Here is an 18,283-nt window from a genome sequence, read left to right on the forward strand (position 1 = left end):
ACTTTATGTATAATACACATGAGAGCATTGTAGGCCTAAACTGACAACTTAGATGTCTGTAATATGTAATATATACCATTATAATAAAATAAATAATCTCGAATAAGGTGATTACCCTCATCAAAGCTGGGCTGGTGCCTTTAAAGTCACTGGTGTGACATGAGTCACACGTGTGCGTGAGTGTGTGCGTGCGTGCGTGCGTGCGTGTGTGTGTGTGTGTGCGTGCAGAGGCATAAAATAGTCATCATGTCAACCATGTTGTACTCATTCATCATTTATTGTTTTGTTTGAATCTTTCACACACAGATTTGTGCCTTCTAGCCCACAAACACACTGATACATTTGCTGTGTGGTTTATGATTATACTGTAGAACAAACATTTCACACATCATGGTCTTGTAAATATGAATTACAGAGTTTGTACTGTGAGCTGATGGCTCAGTGTTTTCTTAACCAGTCAGTTGGGGGAGTTTTGGGAGACATTTTGACAGGCTGACAGAGAAACAACAACTTTAATAGAATATCATTTCATATGCCGTATGAGGCCCTGACCTCATAATCAGTGAAACATTCTGGGTCATGATCAAATCCTGATCTGAAAATATACTGGTCTGTTGAAGTGCATCAAATGACAAATTACCAACATTCTCAAAACACTTTTCACTCATATATGAGCAATAATCTATACTCCATAAATTACATATACACTCAAACATGTATGTTCATTAAGTCAATATCATCATGGTTTAACATCATCTGTTTCATGGATTGATACCTTGATAGTTCCTCTTTGATTGACCTAAGTGAAAGGTTTCCTTAATCCAGATGTTTGTGTATTAGCTTGTACAAACTACCTGTAGACACAATCCATCTGTACTGGACAGATGTGTGTCACTACAGTGACGTACAGTATCTGTCAAAACACTCAAACTGCACGTGTTATTTCCTTCATTTAGCTCAACAGAGAAAAGAGCATCATTCATTTAGTTGTCAGAGTCACACTGGTCAGATGTAACTAAAAGATCGTCACTAGTTCATCAGGGATGTCTCTATAGCAGCAACATCTGTCTCTAGCAGTGGTGGAAAAAGTATTTTTTTTTTTACTTAAGTAAAAGTATCAATACTGCAATGTAGAAATACTCTGTTACAAGTAAAAGTAAGGTATTCAAAATGTACTTGAGTAAAAGTACAAAAGTATTGGTATCAAAATGTACTTAAAGTACCAAACGTAGAAAGTACTCATTGTGCAGAATGTCCCATGTCACAAGTTCAAAATGTATACAAATCTTTTGAAAATAGCAGATATACAAGCTCACGATGCGTCGCATCGCAACTCATCGTGATCTTGAAGATCTTGAAGATAGATATATATAGAAATATAGAAATATATATAGGGCTGAAGTGGTTAATGTATGTTTTGTGATAATAATCTGAATCTGCAAAGTAACTAGTAACTAAAGCTGTCAAATAATTGTAGTGGAGTAAAAGTACAATATTAGCCTCTGAGATGTAGTGGAATAGAAGATAATGGAAAAATAATCCAGTAATTCCTCAACAGTGTACTAAGTACAGTACTTAAGTTCAGTACTTAAGTAAATGTACTTAGTTACTTTACCCCACTGGTCTCTAGAGTGGTCTCTTGCTCATTTACAGTAAGCTTAATTTACACTTCAATCAACACCATGTTACTACAGAGTATAAATCAGGCATTATACTTTATATCACAGGACTGTGTCACTTGACAAATAGTTTCAACTAAAAAAATAACATCTTTCAGTTGACAATGGATGGTTTACATCAGTGGTTCCCGACCTGGTGTCCAACATCCCACATTTTAAACATGTTGCACAAAATCATAACTTGCTTTCATCCACTATCTGTCTGTATGGTCACAATGTGATAACAGTCCAACTTGTCATACAGTAATAATGCTTCAAAATATGCTAACTAAGTGGTTAACATATCTGAAAAACACAAGTGTACACGCGTGTGTGTGTGTGTGTATGTGTGTGTGTGTGTGTGTGTGTGTGTGTGTGTGTGTGTGTGTGTGTGTGTGTGTGTGTGTGTGTGTGTGTGTGTGCAACCCGATCTCCAGAGATTACCGTAACATTGCACGGAACGAGTGCACTTCATTCCGTGGATAGCCGCCTCGGAACTCCCGAATTGCGTGCATTTGGTACGGCGCTCCCTTTGTGACAAAACCATTTCGGAGGCGCGCAGTCACAGGCGAATTGTCACCCCGTGAAGGACCACCGAGGGAGCTAAGGCGACCGAGTTGCCGTCCTGAACGGTGTGACATTCGCCTGTGCCTACTCAGCGCCGTTTGAGTTATGTACCGATAGGCACAGAATCGTAAATTTTATTGTGGGGACTGCTCTGCTTCCGGGTTTTTCCGTGTTGCGACTGGTTACGCCCACCGTGGGACTCGCCGTACATATGCACGCAATTTGGGAGTTCCGAGGCGACTATCCACGGAATGAAGTGCACTCGTTCCGTGCAATGTTACGGTAATCTCTGGAGATCAGGCTGGTGTGTGTGTGTGTGTGTGTGTCTCAACTTTGTCAGATGTATGTAAGAAGGGGGGGGGGCTCCAAGGAAAGAAATGGTTGGGAACCACTGACTCACATCATGCAGCAGTATGTCCTGTAAATACGCTCCATGCACATCGGCCATGTTGGAATTAAATTGGGCCTCTTCCTCACTTCCTTCACAGGTGTTACCAATGATACTAATGAAGGCTCTGTTCCATTCTGGTCAGACAGAGTCAGTGCATGTTGGCTCACTGGAAACACTCTGCTACACCAGTTTGTCTTACACTACATCTCAGATATTAAACCTTTACTCCACTACAATTATTTGAAAAGTTTAGTTACTAGTTACTTTGCAGATATAAATTATGATATTATGAAACACACGTTAACCACTTTAGCCCTATACCTAGGCTATTTTAAAACAGCTTGTAGATCTGATATTTTCAAACATTTTAGTATTTTTACATTTGGTACTTTAGGTACATTGTGATGCCAATACTTTTGTACTTTTACTAAAGTACATTTTTAATTCTGGACTCTTGTAACAAAGTATTTCTATATTGCAGTATTGGTACTTTTACTTAAGTAAATAATTTGAGTACTTTTTCCACCACTGCTCAAATGGACCTGAAAGGGTCCATTTGGGTCCATTTGGACACGCTCAGAGTTATGGGGGTTTGTGAAATTAAAACGTTTGAGAACAGCTGTACTACACTAAATGAAACAGAGCCTTTATCAGTGGGAAGACCTGTGGAGGAAGTATTGTCCCTCTGGGCGTACAGTTTAGGTCTTATTTCTTCCTGTCTATCTTGCTCATCATGGCCTTGACATCGACGGGGGCGGAGGCCACGGCCGCCTTGGCGCGCTCCTCCTCCTCCTGTTTCCACAGGACGATGGGATGGATGCCTGGGTTTCTGCTGCTGGCGTTCTGCTGCAACTGGGCATCACTTAGGTGGACACAAAACAAATGAACGCTTACAAGAACACTCTCTCTCTCTCTCTCTCTCTCTCTCTCTCTCTCTCTCTCTCTCTCTCTCTCTCTCTCTCTCTCTCTCTCTCTCTCTCTCTCTCTCTCTCCCCCCCCCCCCCCCCCACCTATGTGAAGCATATAACAGGGGAATTCCCCCCATTTAGAAAAATAAATAAAAAATCAGGCCCTGCATTGCATCATGGTGGTAAAAAGCCAGTAGCTTAACACATTAACACATACAGTGCCAAGATCGCGTAAACCCGTTCTTTCAAATCCATCGCTTGAGTGCCAGGATTCCAAAGAACGGGTTGACGCGTTGTTTTGAATTTTCATTGTTTAATCTGTGATCGCACGGCTGTGTTTATTTCTCATCAACACTTTCGTTTTCCACTTACGTCACACTCACCCGGAGACGGATGTAAAAAAAAAAATCATTTCCGGGTCACGTTGTTTTTCTCCGGTGATTTTCGGCCAGAATAAGGAAAAACACGGTTTTTCACACGGTATAAAAGACAAACGGACAGCTCAACTTCTATTTTCTTTGGTCCGGGTGACTAACAGTCATCGTCGTAGTGTATCACATCGTTTTCAGGCCGATCAGCGGGCCGGGAATTGTCGAAAACGTCACATCCTTTGAATGACCGGATATGACGTGGGCCTGTTTGGGAGGGGGTGAGCGAGGTGATCAATGTTTGGATGTGCTGCTCTCTACTGGTGGAACAATCGTAGGTGCTTGACAACACAATCAGAGAATGTATTTGAATGAAAAATTACAAAACAAAAAAATTAAAAAACACGCAAATTGCTGGCACAGGGGTGAGTACATTATGAATAAACTCTGGCAGTCAATGTGTCATTTTTAGATTTTTGCGTTGGCTATTCAAAAATAGCAGATCTACAAGCTCACAACGCGTCACTTTGTGCCGCGCTGCGAGCTTGAATGTCTGTTATTTTTAGAATAAAAAACAACACATCTCTTCTGGGGGTGTCCCTAGCACAAAACATTTTCAGATGGGGTTCCACGGCCAAATATACATCAATCAATTTGGGGGTCATTGGCAAAAAAAGTTTGAAAACTACTGATTCAGTAGAATTGTGTAGAATCGGCCTCAGGTCTTAATGGGTTAATTTAATTACAACATCTCTTTAATGCATACAATATTCTGAAGCCATCTGTGCTTTCTCACTAAGTTACCAAGCACCTCCATATAGCAGAGTATAGATATAATATATATAAATATATATATTTTTAAAAACATAATAAAAATGCTACTTTATAAGTACAGTGCTTGAGAAAATGTACGTTTAGTAACTTTCCAGACTTGTATGAAGGACCAACCTGAAGTTATGAGGCTCGGGGTTCAGAGCTTTCTTCTGCATCTCTTTATAGACGGGGGATTTCAGGTATCTGAAGAATGTATCCTGTAGCAGAGGAAACATTCATAAACAACTAACTATGGCACTGGAAGTGTTTCAAGTACTAATAACACGAAAAGTAATAATAATAATACAAATACAAATAATATATATTTTGTATTTATAGCACCTTTCACAACAAAGTTTACAAAGTGCTTTACACTCATAAAACAGTCTAGCGAACCAAGCACAAAGATTGGCCGAAAAGCAAGGTACCAAGGGCAACCCACAAAAATAAACTAGGGATGCACCGATGAGACATTTTGGCCGATATCGATATCCGATATAATATATTGCTGTTATGGCCGATAACCGATATAACCGATGTCGATATGATCGATATAAAAAACAGTTTTGTCCATTCTGAAAAACAATAGTAAACACTGAATTTGAAAAAGCAATGCCTGTTTATTCCAAATTATTTTATATTATTATCTGGATAATCCCCAGAGCAAAAAACATTTGTGTCAACTGCAAAAAGGACCAGTGACAGCAGCTTAGAAACTTGGCAAATATCATTGATGTAAAGAATAAAAGGTTTGGGCCCCAATACTGACCCCTGGGAGACGCCACAAGCAATGTCCAAATGATTTGAGCTGTATTTGCCCAGCTTCACAAACTGTTGACGACAATAACTTTGTTTTAATCCAGTCTACTGCCTCTAATACCAATTTTCTCCAGTTTGTTTATTAATATGTTGTGATAGATAGTGTCAAAAGCTTTTTTGAGGTAAATTAATATTCCAATTGCATCTGTGATTCTTTCAATGGATTCCTCAATGCCTGAGATGTTGATCTTTTAAAACTAAAAACCATATTGACTCTCTGAGAGTAGGATACATTAAATCTTTCCAAAAAATAATCTAGTCTGCTATTGAAAAGTTTCTCCAGTAGGCCTATCTTTGAAAATTGTGACCAATTGGTTCCATTTGGACACTGAGTTACAGACCCATAAGGGTCCATTTGGTTTGTACACTCCGAGTTACAGACCCATAAGGGTCCATTTGGTTCTTAACTACCCATAATTTTGCTGGGGATCCCCGGACCCCACTTTTAGAACGACTGTCCTACACTGTGTGTGTGTGTGTGTGTGTGTGTGTGTGTGTGTGTGTGTGTGTGTGTGTGCGCGCGCGCGCGCTTAATAGCATACATTTGTTTGTTGTTACTTGTTAGCACTTAGCACTCATTAGCATGCTATAGCAACAAGTATTGCCAAACAGTGGCCAACTACTGCTATGTTTGTCCACCAACACAGTCGCGGAGGCTCTGCTTTTGCCCAATGACCACTTTAATAAGCTTCGCTGGGCTTACACACCTGAAGCAAATGAATTAACGAGTGGAGCAACACGCTCGCAACGAGACACACTCAGTCTCTGTCTGAGTGTCCCCCCCCCTTATTTTAAAAGGTTTCTGACTTTTTCTGAAACTTTCCTGTAAGCAGACTTTAAGCTTAACTTACATGCATATTACTTTGTTACTATTAAAGTACTAATAGGGTTCCTGACGGCAATGAAATGGTAGATTGTGTTTATTTCTGCATACTTCACAGTTAATATCTTGACCTACTGTATGAGAGGTCCAGAGGTACTACAGTATGTGTTCTGTGTGTGTTCTGTGTGTGTGTGTGTGTGTGTGTGTGCGTGTGTGTGTGTGTGTGTGTGTGTGTGTGTGTGTGTGTGTGTGTGTGTGTGTGTGTGTGTGTGTGTGTGTGTGTGTGTGCGTACGTGCGTGCGTGCGTGTGTGTGTGTGTCAGAAGATGACGTAAGAGGGCGCCAGACACACCTTCTTCATAAGCAGAAAGACGTGCGTCTGCGCGGCGTCCAGAACGTAGCGGTGAGGATGATCTAGACCCTTCACTGTCAGACCCATGGTACGACCGTCTATGTTGATCCAACGAGGGGCTCCGGGTTTCAGGAATGTACTGCGCACACACACACACACACACACACACACACACACACACACACACACACACACACACACACACACACACACACACACACACACACACACACACACACACACAGTGTCAGTAAACATGATCCATCTGGCGCACCAGTGCTGTTACGGACAGATCTGTAAATGAGGGAGTCTATCCCCTTTTCAGTGTGATAGACGATGGATTGTTAAGGTGGAGAGCAACACCTACCATTAGCTCCCACTACTGAGAACAACACCTACCATCAGCTAAACAGCACCTACCATCTGCTCCCAGTACTGAAAACAACACTAGTCACCTACCATCAGCTCCCAGTACGTAACACATTTCTAAGTAACCCGTAAGTAATACGTTGAGGTGGCAGTGTCCAGAATGGATCCCAGTACACTGTGGTCCAAAGGTCAGTGCTCTACTTGTCACGGTCCGCTCCTCAGCCCTTGGACATTGTCTGTGTTTATTACTTTTGGACTTTTACTTTGTATTCCTGTTCTGTTTTGGTCTTTTAGTTGTGTGTTGTGTTCTGTGTAGTTTGTTACCCTGGTGTTTTATTATGTAGTATTGTTCCTTGTGTTTCCTGTCTGCTTAGTTATCCGTACCTGTCTTGTCTACTAGTCCTGTGATTCCCAGTGTTTCCACCTGTGTCCCCTTAGTCCCCTAGCCTATCCCAATGTTGATTTTCTGTTGTGTTCACCTGTGTCTAGTTAGTCCTTGTCTATATGTATGCCCCTGTGTATTACGTTCTTTGTCCGTTCGTCGTTGTATTTTGATGTGGTTAGTTCTTGTCCCATGTGTTTTCCAAGTCTTTGTTAATTCTAGTGTATACCTAAGTCCATGCTTCCTTGTGATTTCCCAGTGTGGGTTTGTTGAGAAATAAACCTCCTTGAATAGTCACTGCTTGGCCTGTATCTGTCGTTCTGCATTTGAGTCCTACATCTCCAGAACCTCATCGTGACACTACTAGCCTGGGATCAACACCTTTTTCGGGTTTATGATCCGGTCGGGAGCGGAAGTAACCCTACGTCAAAAGGCGCGTCATCCGCGTCATCAGGCGGCCAGAACCCCCAAGCCTCACCCTCCGGTCACTCCGGCCGCGATCAAGGGCATTGTAAAAGGGCCTACCTAATAAAATCCTTGATGCGACGTAGTTGAGCTTATTTTCTAAATACAAAATCAATATAAATGTGAGTGTACTTTCCGGAGACTATTTAGCGTCTGTCTACCTTTGTTATCCCACAGGGAAATTCTATACTATTTAAATAGGGATTGGGGAAACAAACAGTGGAACCAAAACAAAGCGGCTCCGCAAAACCGGAACCCGCAACGCCCGGAAGCCGGAACCTTTCTTTTTTCTTTTCTTTCAGTAGGTATGGCCTAGACCGGATCACACGGGCAATTTAATAACGTATACCAGGCTTTCCTCCGAGGTGGAAAGACTGGTGATGCGAGGTTAGTGCTCTACCGACTGAGTTACCCGGACACCTTAATAAGAAAGGGGCGTTAATATTAATATCTAAATACTGAATCAAGCAACTTAAACAGTTCGGGGTGCTCACGAAAGCCAGAGTAGACGTTAAATTGACCGCGAACATGTTTAAACATTTTATACTTCGCCTATTCGAAAATATCTGATCTACCGGTATGAGCTCTTTATGACGCGATGGGACGTCCTGTCTTTAGTCTGTGTCCTTTTCCTCTGACGTGGACAGCGAAAAGGCTCTTTAACATTGTCGCTGTACAGGAATTATTCCCAGGAGTTATTTCATCTCTCGTAAACACTGTGCATGGCCGGAGCAGTGAGCACACGGTTGCGATCCACTGTCTGGCACATAGCTTCCGTGTGACAGACAGTGAAAAAGTCGTAAAACACTGATGTAAAAACTATTTTTTTCCCAATTACCAATTCTGCCACTGACGTAAAAAACGTAATAATTGTTTTTATTTGATTTTATATATGATCTCACCGTTCTTCATCTCTCGTAGTGATATATTTCATTGTAACACACCCGGATAGGGAAATAACGTCAATCCAAGATTTCCATTTCCGTCTGCTCCCTGTTTAACTCTCCCTCTGAAACGACATTTTCTCTGCTTTTTTTTTCTCCGCCGTGCTCCGTCAGACACGCTGTTTACAAACTGCTACTACTGGAGAATGGAATGTCGCGGATTTAATATTTGTTCTCTGGGCCACTCACACACCTACCCTGTGTGTCTACAAACAGTTACACACGCGATCATAATGGATGTACATTTTCTGTGGCGAGCTGAAAAAGTATGTGAACCGTCCAATTTTGACGATAAATGGCGTGTTTACACAGGGTTGCGTGAGAAGGACTCTGAGCCGATCGGAATGTTTGTTGTCTGGGCGACATGCACAGACAGCCTGTCTGTTTACAAACGATTGGACTTGCGATCATAATGAATACCATTTTTTGTGACCTGTTGAAAGTATAAAAAAATATGAAAATTGCTGGCAGTGGGCAAACACAGCCAGAAATAAATCTGGCAGTGAATGAGTTAATAAAAACTCCATTTTAACCACGATAGATTCCCCGTCCTTGGTTTTGGTGACTCATAATGCCCTCCTAATATGTGAGGGGGCCATGTTTTTTTCGATTACCCATTTCATTATTTATTTATTTTTTGTATTTTTGTATTTTTTTTAAAACAAATTATAAAAAATAAATGAAAAAAGTCATTGAAAATACACGGTATCCTCAAGCATTAGAAAGACAATATCAGTCACCAGAACCAAAGGACGGGTGTTTTCGATTAATTTATCATGATTAAAATGGAGTTTGAAGTTACAATGGGTTCATATAGAAAGTCTGATAAAATCAAATATCTAAATTTCAAATCAAGCAACTTAAAAACTGTCTGGGTGTTCACAAAATTCTGAGTGGAAGTAAAATTGACCCCGAATATGTTTGAAAGTGATACATCCCTTTATTGGTTGATGTACGTCGCACGCACGCACGCACGCACGCACGCACGCACGCACGCACGCACGCACGCACGCACGCACGCACGCACGCACAGTCATTATTTGTGCTCAACTCACTTGAAAATGCTCGCAGATTGTGTCGTCATGTCTCCCGCAGCTCCCCACTTCATCTCCTCTGCCACTTCCCAGAAGGCCAAGTTCTCCCCTGTCACACGCGCACACACATGCACACACACACACACACGCGCACACACACACACACACACACACACACACACACACACACACACACACACACACACACACACACACACACACACACACACACCAAACACACACTAGTTACTTAGTGTTACTAGTTACTTTGCAGATATAAATTATTACATTATAAAACTTACATTAACCACTTCAGCCCCATTTTATACGTAGGCTATTTGAAAATAGCCGATCTACAAGCTCACAACGCGTCGCATTGTGACGCGTTGTGAGCTTGTAGATCTGCTATTTTCAAACATTTTAGTACTTTTACTTTTGGTACTTTAAGTACATTTTGATACTAATACTTTTGTACTTTTACTCAAGTAAATTTTGAATTCCGGACTTTTACTTGTAACAGAGTATCTCTACAATGCAGTATTGATACTTTTACTTAAGTAAGAAATGTGAGTACTTTTTCCCCCACTGCGACGTCGGGGTTCGGGCAGGCTTTGTGAACTATAGTTCGGAAAGTCCGAACATTTCGAGGGGCGCGGGTTTCCGAGGGAAAGTTTTGAGACCGCCCTTCCGAAGTTCGCAATGACGTCAATTTGTAGTTACATCACCTCCCTTTACCGAACAAAAGTTTGGACGTCAGAAGGAGTTATGTATTGTGCTTAACTCCGCAAATCTTTTTTTTAAGCCATAAAACGACAATGAGGCCAAGGAAAATTCTACTATACTTGTGGTGACATTTGGTCTTCGCAATAGAAACACACACACACACACACACACACAAGGGCGCCGATACTGTGGGTGCCTCGGGGTTAAAGCACCCAGGAGAAATGACGAGCACCCATCACAAACTCATAAAAAAAAAATCTGCACTTCATGGCGCTGGCCGCGCGTGCGTTGCGCACCCAATTGCGCAGACATAAATCGGCGCCCCTGCACACACACACACACACACACACACACACACACACACACACACACACACACACACACACACACACACACAGACACAAACTCACCACTGAATTCTCTCTTGAGGAATACCTTGAAGTCGTCTCGTCCGCGCAGGTCACTGAGAAGCTCCCAGAAGCTGAAGGACCAGCGTTCCACACGGAGCTTAGTGGGGACGTCCACCCTGTGGACACATAAAGTCATTACGGTCAAACATGTCCCCAAATGTCTAACTCAAATATGTCCACCCTGTGGACACATGAAGACATTCACTCACACAGTACTCATGTCCCCACACCAGCTCGGTACACAGCATAAATGTTAAGCCACGTAAAGGTTGTGTGATACTTTTGGCTAAAATAAAAAGTTAATTTTTTTCCATAAATCAGGGCCATTGAACACCCTTTACGTCTGTGTGTTGGTAAAACAAGTATTGAACCAATGAAAAGCACTAAAAAGCGCTTCTGACAAAACCAGCTAACTCCATTGGATCCTCAAACTTTCTGCTAAACCAGCTAACTCCGCCAAAGGGGGGTGGAGTTAGCTGGTTTTGCTGACTCCAGGCTCCACCCCCTTTTGACCTCCAACCTCATTGTGAGCTTGGAGGTCCATTCAGATGTTCTTATCAATGATGAACAAAACCTCCTAAACTTTTTTCCATTTTCTGAAAAATGAACATTTTGGAGTTTGGTTTCTGCCAGACAGCAGAGATATATTTAGTTGACTAAGGTCCCCCAGGGGTCTGTACTTGGCCCCCTCCTTTTTCCCTCTACACCAAATCTCCACATACAAACAGCTGATCTCTTTGCTTCCATCGTTGGTAGGCAGGTTTGATCATTTGATTGATTGATTGATTGATTGAAATTTTTATTAGGCAAAAGAATGTAAAACAGCACAGTTAGATTTATAATACTTTTGTCTAAAAGGTCCGACCAAAAAAGTCCTTGCGGACTTGTTTCCGTTGGGGTCCTTGAATTAATTTCATAGACATATATAGTAGCAACCAAACAGTTCAAATCAACATAAGAAACAGAGAAAAAAATACCACTATGTACAAAAACCTTTATTAACAATGCTAACTTTCCAGGAAGAAAAAGGCTGTAGTTTCTATTAGCTTGGAATCCCCGTCGATGATGTCACTGGTAGGCAGGTTTGGGAACTGTCCACAACCCACCAATGAGACACAGAGTGAGTAGACACAAATTACAATTATAATTTACACTTTAGGCATTTAGCAGACGCTCTTAATCCAGAGCGATTTAGAGTAAGCCAAAAATGGTGCCATCTTATAATGAGTGAGGAGCAATTACATAAAGATAATGTTTAAAATGGGTGACGTGCTGCTTTAAAGAGGAATTTTGGACCACGGTTTTCTTACCTTTTCTGTGTTATGATATCTTAGGATGAATGGTACAGTAGAAAAATGTCATAACTCCATCCCGGGTCCGCCACAGCTAAAAACGTGCGCCAATAGGCCTTGCGCTAGATCGCATATTTTGATAGCTTTTTTATTTTGGTGAAATCTGACGTTCATAGTGACAGAACACTATGCAATGTGATTGTGTTGAATGCGCCCCACCGGAAGTCTCACTATACGAGATTGAAATCTCGAGATAGATTTTTTTTTTTGCTGTGGCGGACCCGGGATGGAGTTATGAATTCTTTCTACCGTACCATTCATCCGAGGATATCACAACATCATAGAAAAGGTAAGAAAAACGTGGTCCAAAATTCTCCTTTAAGCCCTACTTTAAACATTTTAGACATTTTCTGAAAGATTTTGTGAAATAGTGAAACTCTTTGTGAAGATTTTTTGTTTTGCCAATAATGCCATGGCCAGTATACGGATGCCAGGTTGAGGGTGCGGTCACGCCAAACTTTAATTCTGCCTATGCGGGCGGGTTCTGGCAATGCTTTTCAATGGGAACGGAGCGTTTTTTTTTGCGGAAATCCACAAATGGCAACAATGGGCGTTCCCATTGAAAAGCATTGGCAGAATCCGCCCTCATAGGCAGAATACAAGTTGAAAGTGCTTTACCAGGTTTAGCCTACTTTCTAATGCTGGACGCGAGGGTCAAACTGGCTAATTGTTTGTAAACTAATCCTAATCCTGTCAGAATAAGACAGCTGTCAGAAAAGAGGCTTAGTCTTTGTGTGTAAAGGTATGTCTGCCCCCTTAAAGCAGTGGTTCATGAAAACTATTGAGAACCGTTCTCAATAGTTTTCATGTCAAAGACCCCCAAATTGATATATATATCAGGCCATGAAAACATTTTGTTCCAGGGACCTCCATTATCCATACAAGATTTATGTTGCTATTATGTTTAGAAAAAAAATACACATTTCTTCAAGCTTCGACCATTTTCAAATAGTTGATGTATATAGGGTTAACGTGGATAACATTTTCCCATGCTATATCAACTAATTTATCTGGGGACCCCCTGGAACCCCCTCAAGGACCTCTGGGGGTCCCCGGACCCTACTTTGAGAACCAATGCCTTGGATTAAGGTTATGCTATGAAGTTCTCGTCCTGTCTGTCTGTCTGTCTGTCTGCTAGAACAGTAGTTCTCAAACTTTTTCATGCCAAGGACCCCTAAATTGATAAGTATTTGGCCGCGGACCCCCATCTGAAAATATTTTGTGCCAAGGACCCCATACAAGATTTGTGGTGTTAAAAAAGACAAAAATATTCAAACATTTTCAAAATAATGTCAAGATTATTTTTTTAAATAGCTAAGGCATATAGGGCTTTGGGGATCTCCGGACACCACTCTGAGAACCCCTGCATTAGACCACGGACCACCAGAACTCTGAGATTGTACAAATGGAACCAAATGGACCCGTAAGGGGGTCCACTTTGAGAACCACCGAGTTAGAATACCTAAAGAACTGCGCACGTGTTGTCAAGAACCCTGGTGGGAATGACAGGCTAACCGTGTGAAGTGTCCAGTGGTGTAAAGTAACTAAGTACATGTACTCAAGTACTGTACTTAAGTACAACGTTCCGGTATTTTTACTTTACTTGAGTATTTCCAATTTCCTGTACTTTTACCTGTACTCCACTACATCTCAGAGGCAAATAGTATACTTTTACACCACTACAATTATTTGACAACTTTAGTTACTAGTTACTTTGCAGATATAAATTACAATATTATAAAACATACATTAACCACTTTCACCCTATTTTATACATAGGCTATTTGAAAATAGCCGATCTACAAGCTCAGAACGCGTCGCGATCTGCTATTTTCAAAAATGTTTTAAACTTTTACTTTTGGTACTTTAGGTATATTTCGATTCCAATACTTTGGTACTTTTACTCAAGTAACATTTTGAACGCAGGCCTTTTACCTGTAACAGAGCATTTCTACATTGCAGTAATGATACTTTTACTTAAGTAACATCGAGTATACTTTTCCAACACCGGAAGTGTCGGGCGAAATGGTCAAAGGTCAAGGTCACAACCCAACAGAGGACGGAGGGGGTGGGGTGTGGAGGGGGGGTGTAAGGTGTCCCTTACCGTCTCATGCTGAGGTTCCAGTACGTGTCGTTGTCAGACTGCCAGGGGTTGCTGGGTAAACACGGTGCCAGGAACGGGTCGTGGTTCTTGTAGGTGGTGACAAACTTCACCAGTCTACAGGAGCCCAAGAGGGGGGAAAAAACACACACAGCATCTGTCATTTTAGATTTGAACCACTTTAACCATTATTTTATACTTTGGGCTATTCAAAAATAGGAGATCTACACAGGGCCGGTGCAGACCCAATTGCCGCTCTGGGCAAGGTAACCCGGTCCACCGCGCGAGGGGGGGGGGGGGGGGGGGGGGGGGGGATTTGTTGTCCTTTTTTTCTCCATCATAAAATATCAACAGCTGCATATAGCAAGATGATAGCACGCATTTCTCACCTGATTTCCTCAAAACTGCAGCACTGATGGTGGTTTATTTGGTACTGACTTGTTTATTTGCATTAACTGTTCAACAATATGATTTTTTTTTTTTTGCCAACACTTTTTGCCGCCTCTCCAAACTGCTGCTCTAGGCGGTCGCCTAGGTCCCTGTATGGACGCGCCAACTAAATATTTTGAGATGGGGGGTCCGCGGCCAAATACATATCGTTCATGTCAAGTGGTCCTTGACGTTTGAGAACAACTTATACAGCAGTATGAGCTCATATATCTGCTATTGTTTAATAACCAAAGAAATTACAGAGATGCTTTCCCGGGATTTAATGGGTCTTAAAGTCTTAATTAAAAAAATACCTGAAGATTAGTGTGTCTATGTATGAGTCATTATGCACCTAAAAAAAATTTAATGCCCCGAGAGACCAGAGTGGCTTTGATACCCCGCCCACACTGCCCCTGCTGACTTAGCCATTTTCTATTGTACCTCTTTCCTGTCTATATATATTGTTTTACCCATTAAGACCTGAGGCCGATTCTAAAAGTGTCTTCTAAATCCTAACAGTTTTCTGAAAAATGTATGTGAAGGACCCCCAAAGTGATATGCATTTGGCCACAGACCCCCATCTAAAAAGATGTTGTTAAAGACATTAAAAACACATGAGGTCCTGGTCCTGAGTTCTCTCTCTCTCTCTTCTCAATGGTAATTTATATTGACCAGATCTGCAGAGGCTGCACTGGAGTAAATACCATAACTTCCACCTGGCGGACATTCTGCCCCAAAAAGTGGATTTTACAGAAAAGGTGGGGTTCATTATAAAACTGCATTTATTACGGTGAGTAGTGAAATGGTTTCCTTTATTCTTACTACAGTTGGAGACCTCGCACAGTACTGGAAGTTTCTGTCTATGGGAATAGCACTGTGCCTGGCAGAGCGTTAGAGAGACCAGGGCTATAGTGCAGGATGTACATTATCTTAAGTCTGTGTAACCACTTGAACCATTATTTTACACTTTGGCTATTCAAAAATAGTTGATATACAAGCTCTGAGTGTCGCACTATGAGCTTGTAGATTTTATAAAAATCATGAAAATGTGTGCACAACTGCACATCTTTCAATATTTATAGTTTTTAAAGAGCAATTTTTTTTACTCCAATCTTTGCTTCTGGGGGGTCCCTGGAACAACATATTTTGAGATGGGGGGGTCCGCGACCAAACACATCATTTTGGGAGGTCCTTGACATGAAAAAGTTTGAGAACCACTGATTATAGCAACGTAACCTTTTTAAAAAAACTGTTAGGATTTAGAAGACATTTGTAGAATCCCCAGAAGCAAAGATTTGAGTTACAAACGCTTATATATTCAAAGATTTGCACAACTTTTCACGATTTAAAACAAAAATAACAGATCTACAAGCTCATAGCCGCACTATGAGCTTGTAGATCTGCTATTTTTGAATAGCCAAAGTATAGAATAATGGTTAATGTGGTTAAAAATCTAAAATGACTATTGCGTTCCCGGTTTTAAAGGGTTCATATGAATATATGTTGAATTCTTCACAGTCTGGGTACGCACCGCTCATTTTTTCAATATCTCTACCACTGGTATGAGTGTTATGTGCATTGGTTATGTGGTGCATATCAATGGTTTAAAAACGGATGTAATCATAGGTGAATCAATTAAAGCAATAGGATTAAATCTGCACTATGTAACGTTCCTCTTCTACCCCGGATTTGAACCCGGTTTCCTGCGCAAGTGCTGCAATTTTTACCCCTGAGCTAAACAGAGCCTGCCTGCTTGCTCGGGTGATAAATTGAATCTTGACCATCAGGTCAAAATCTGTGTCAGATCCTGTGTCTAGGTGAGACATGACCTTTGACAGACAGGGACCAGAAGTCCCTCAGAAGGGTGGTGCGCACAGCCGAGCGCATCACTGGTTGTCAGCTGCCCAGTCTGGAGGAGCTGTACACCCAGCGCTGCCTCAAGAAGACCCTGAGGATCATTAAGGACCCCACACATCCCCTCAACAGACTATTCCATCTGCTGCCCTCTGGGAAGAGGTACCAGAGTATAAAGGCCAGCACAAGACTGCTAAATGAGTCTATGTGTTGAACTTTCTGTGGTGTTACTTTGCTTTGTATGCTGATCTTAGTCTTTTTACTGTTTTTAATTAATTTATTTAAGCTTAGTATTGATATTTATGAACTGTTTTATTTACGTATTTTTGGAGCACCTCCCCAACATAAGTTTTTAACAGTGTGTACTTGTACATCCTTGTTACAATAAATCTCTTGAATCTTGAATCTTGACACAATCTAAATGTGTCAATAGAAGAGCAGGGAGACAAAATACAACCACCCCAATTGTATAAGTTATATTGTATTAACATACTCTACCATACAGATTGTATAAGTTATATTGTATCAACATACTCTAACATACAGATTGTATAAGTTATGTAGTTAAGTTATGTTTATTGTATACTACCATACAGATTGGACAAAATGACATTTTATCCATACAAAAAAGTTACATAGTGCTGCTTTAAGTCATGAGCTTAATGACACCAAACAAGAAAATCACAATGGAATCTAGATTATATCCCTATACAAAACGATATCCCTCCTGAATTATATTACATTTAAATACAATAGTAAGTACATAATGTAGGGAAATATGGTATTCATTATCAAAGTATAGAACAATGAAAGGTGGCAGATACTTACGCTCCAAGGGACACACTAGATTTGACCTTTGAACTCCTGATTGCTTGCTCGTAGAATATATTCTAGGAGACAAAACGTTAGGATGTTACAAATGCCTTCTAAATCACTAGTTCTCAAACTTTTTCGTGCCAAGGACCCCCAAAAAGATATTTGGCCACCAACCCCCATCTGAAAATGTTTTGTGCTAGGGACCCCCAAAAGAGAAGATTTGTGCAAAATGACTCCAAAGTTTTCAAACAGTTTTAATAGCAGATGTACAAGCTCGCAGCGAGGCACCTAGTGATGCACTGTGAGCTTGTATATCTGCTATTTCTGAAAAGCATGTATAAAATATGGATATGGTTAAAATTAGTTTTTGCTATATTAATATAGCTAAAATCAAAAATGACACAGATACTTTCCCGGTTTTAATGGGTTAATTGCAAGGACCCCCAGTTGTGTCTAGACCTATGCATTAGACCACTGACCCCCACACTCCAAATGGAACCTTATAGTGAATTAGGCATTATTTATATTGCCGGGGTGAACCTGAGGTGAAACATAACTTGACTGCATCATGTGCTAACATTTTAAATGTTATTATCACTTATTAAAAAGGGAAATTATGACTCACCATGCGTCTGTACTGGTCAAAGGTGATTTTCTTAAAGATGAGAGAGAGAGAACAATTATGAATTTGTCATTGTAACCATAA

General features: G+C 41.0%; 1 protein-coding gene across 3 annotated transcripts in view; it reads right to left on the bottom strand.

Moving 5' to 3' along the window:
• Positions 1-493: 493 nt before the first annotated feature.
• rgs9a (regulator of G protein signaling 9a) overlaps positions 494-18,283 on the bottom strand; it is a 41,099-nt gene continuing 23,309 nt past the window's right edge. Inside the window, exons 3-10 of one of the 3 annotated variants that reach the window (XM_080446510.1) lie at positions 18,203-18,232; positions 17,590-17,651; positions 14,482-14,595; positions 11,026-11,141; positions 9,914-10,001; positions 6,699-6,837; positions 4,841-4,923; positions 494-3,478 (exon numbers count right to left, since the gene is read on the bottom strand). In XM_080446510.1, coding sequence (XP_080302636.1) covers positions 3,322-3,478; positions 4,841-4,923; positions 6,699-6,837; positions 9,914-10,001; positions 11,026-11,141; positions 14,482-14,595; positions 17,590-17,651; positions 18,203-18,205 — 762 coding nt within the window. In that variant the 5' untranslated portion in view covers positions 18,206-18,232 and the 3' untranslated portion in view covers positions 494-3,321. Of the gene's footprint in view, positions 3,479-4,840; positions 4,924-6,698; positions 6,838-9,913; positions 10,002-11,025; positions 11,142-14,481; positions 14,596-17,589; positions 17,652-18,202; positions 18,233-18,283 lie in introns of those variants that run through there. The other 2 variants (XM_080446512.1, XM_080446511.1) reach the window with 2 other exon arrangements.

This window comes from Gymnoscopelus braueri (genome assembly GCF_963280865.1).
Source record: "Gymnoscopelus braueri genome assembly, chromosome: 13".
NCBI lineage: Eukaryota > Metazoa > Chordata > Actinopteri > Myctophiformes > Myctophidae > Gymnoscopelus > Gymnoscopelus braueri.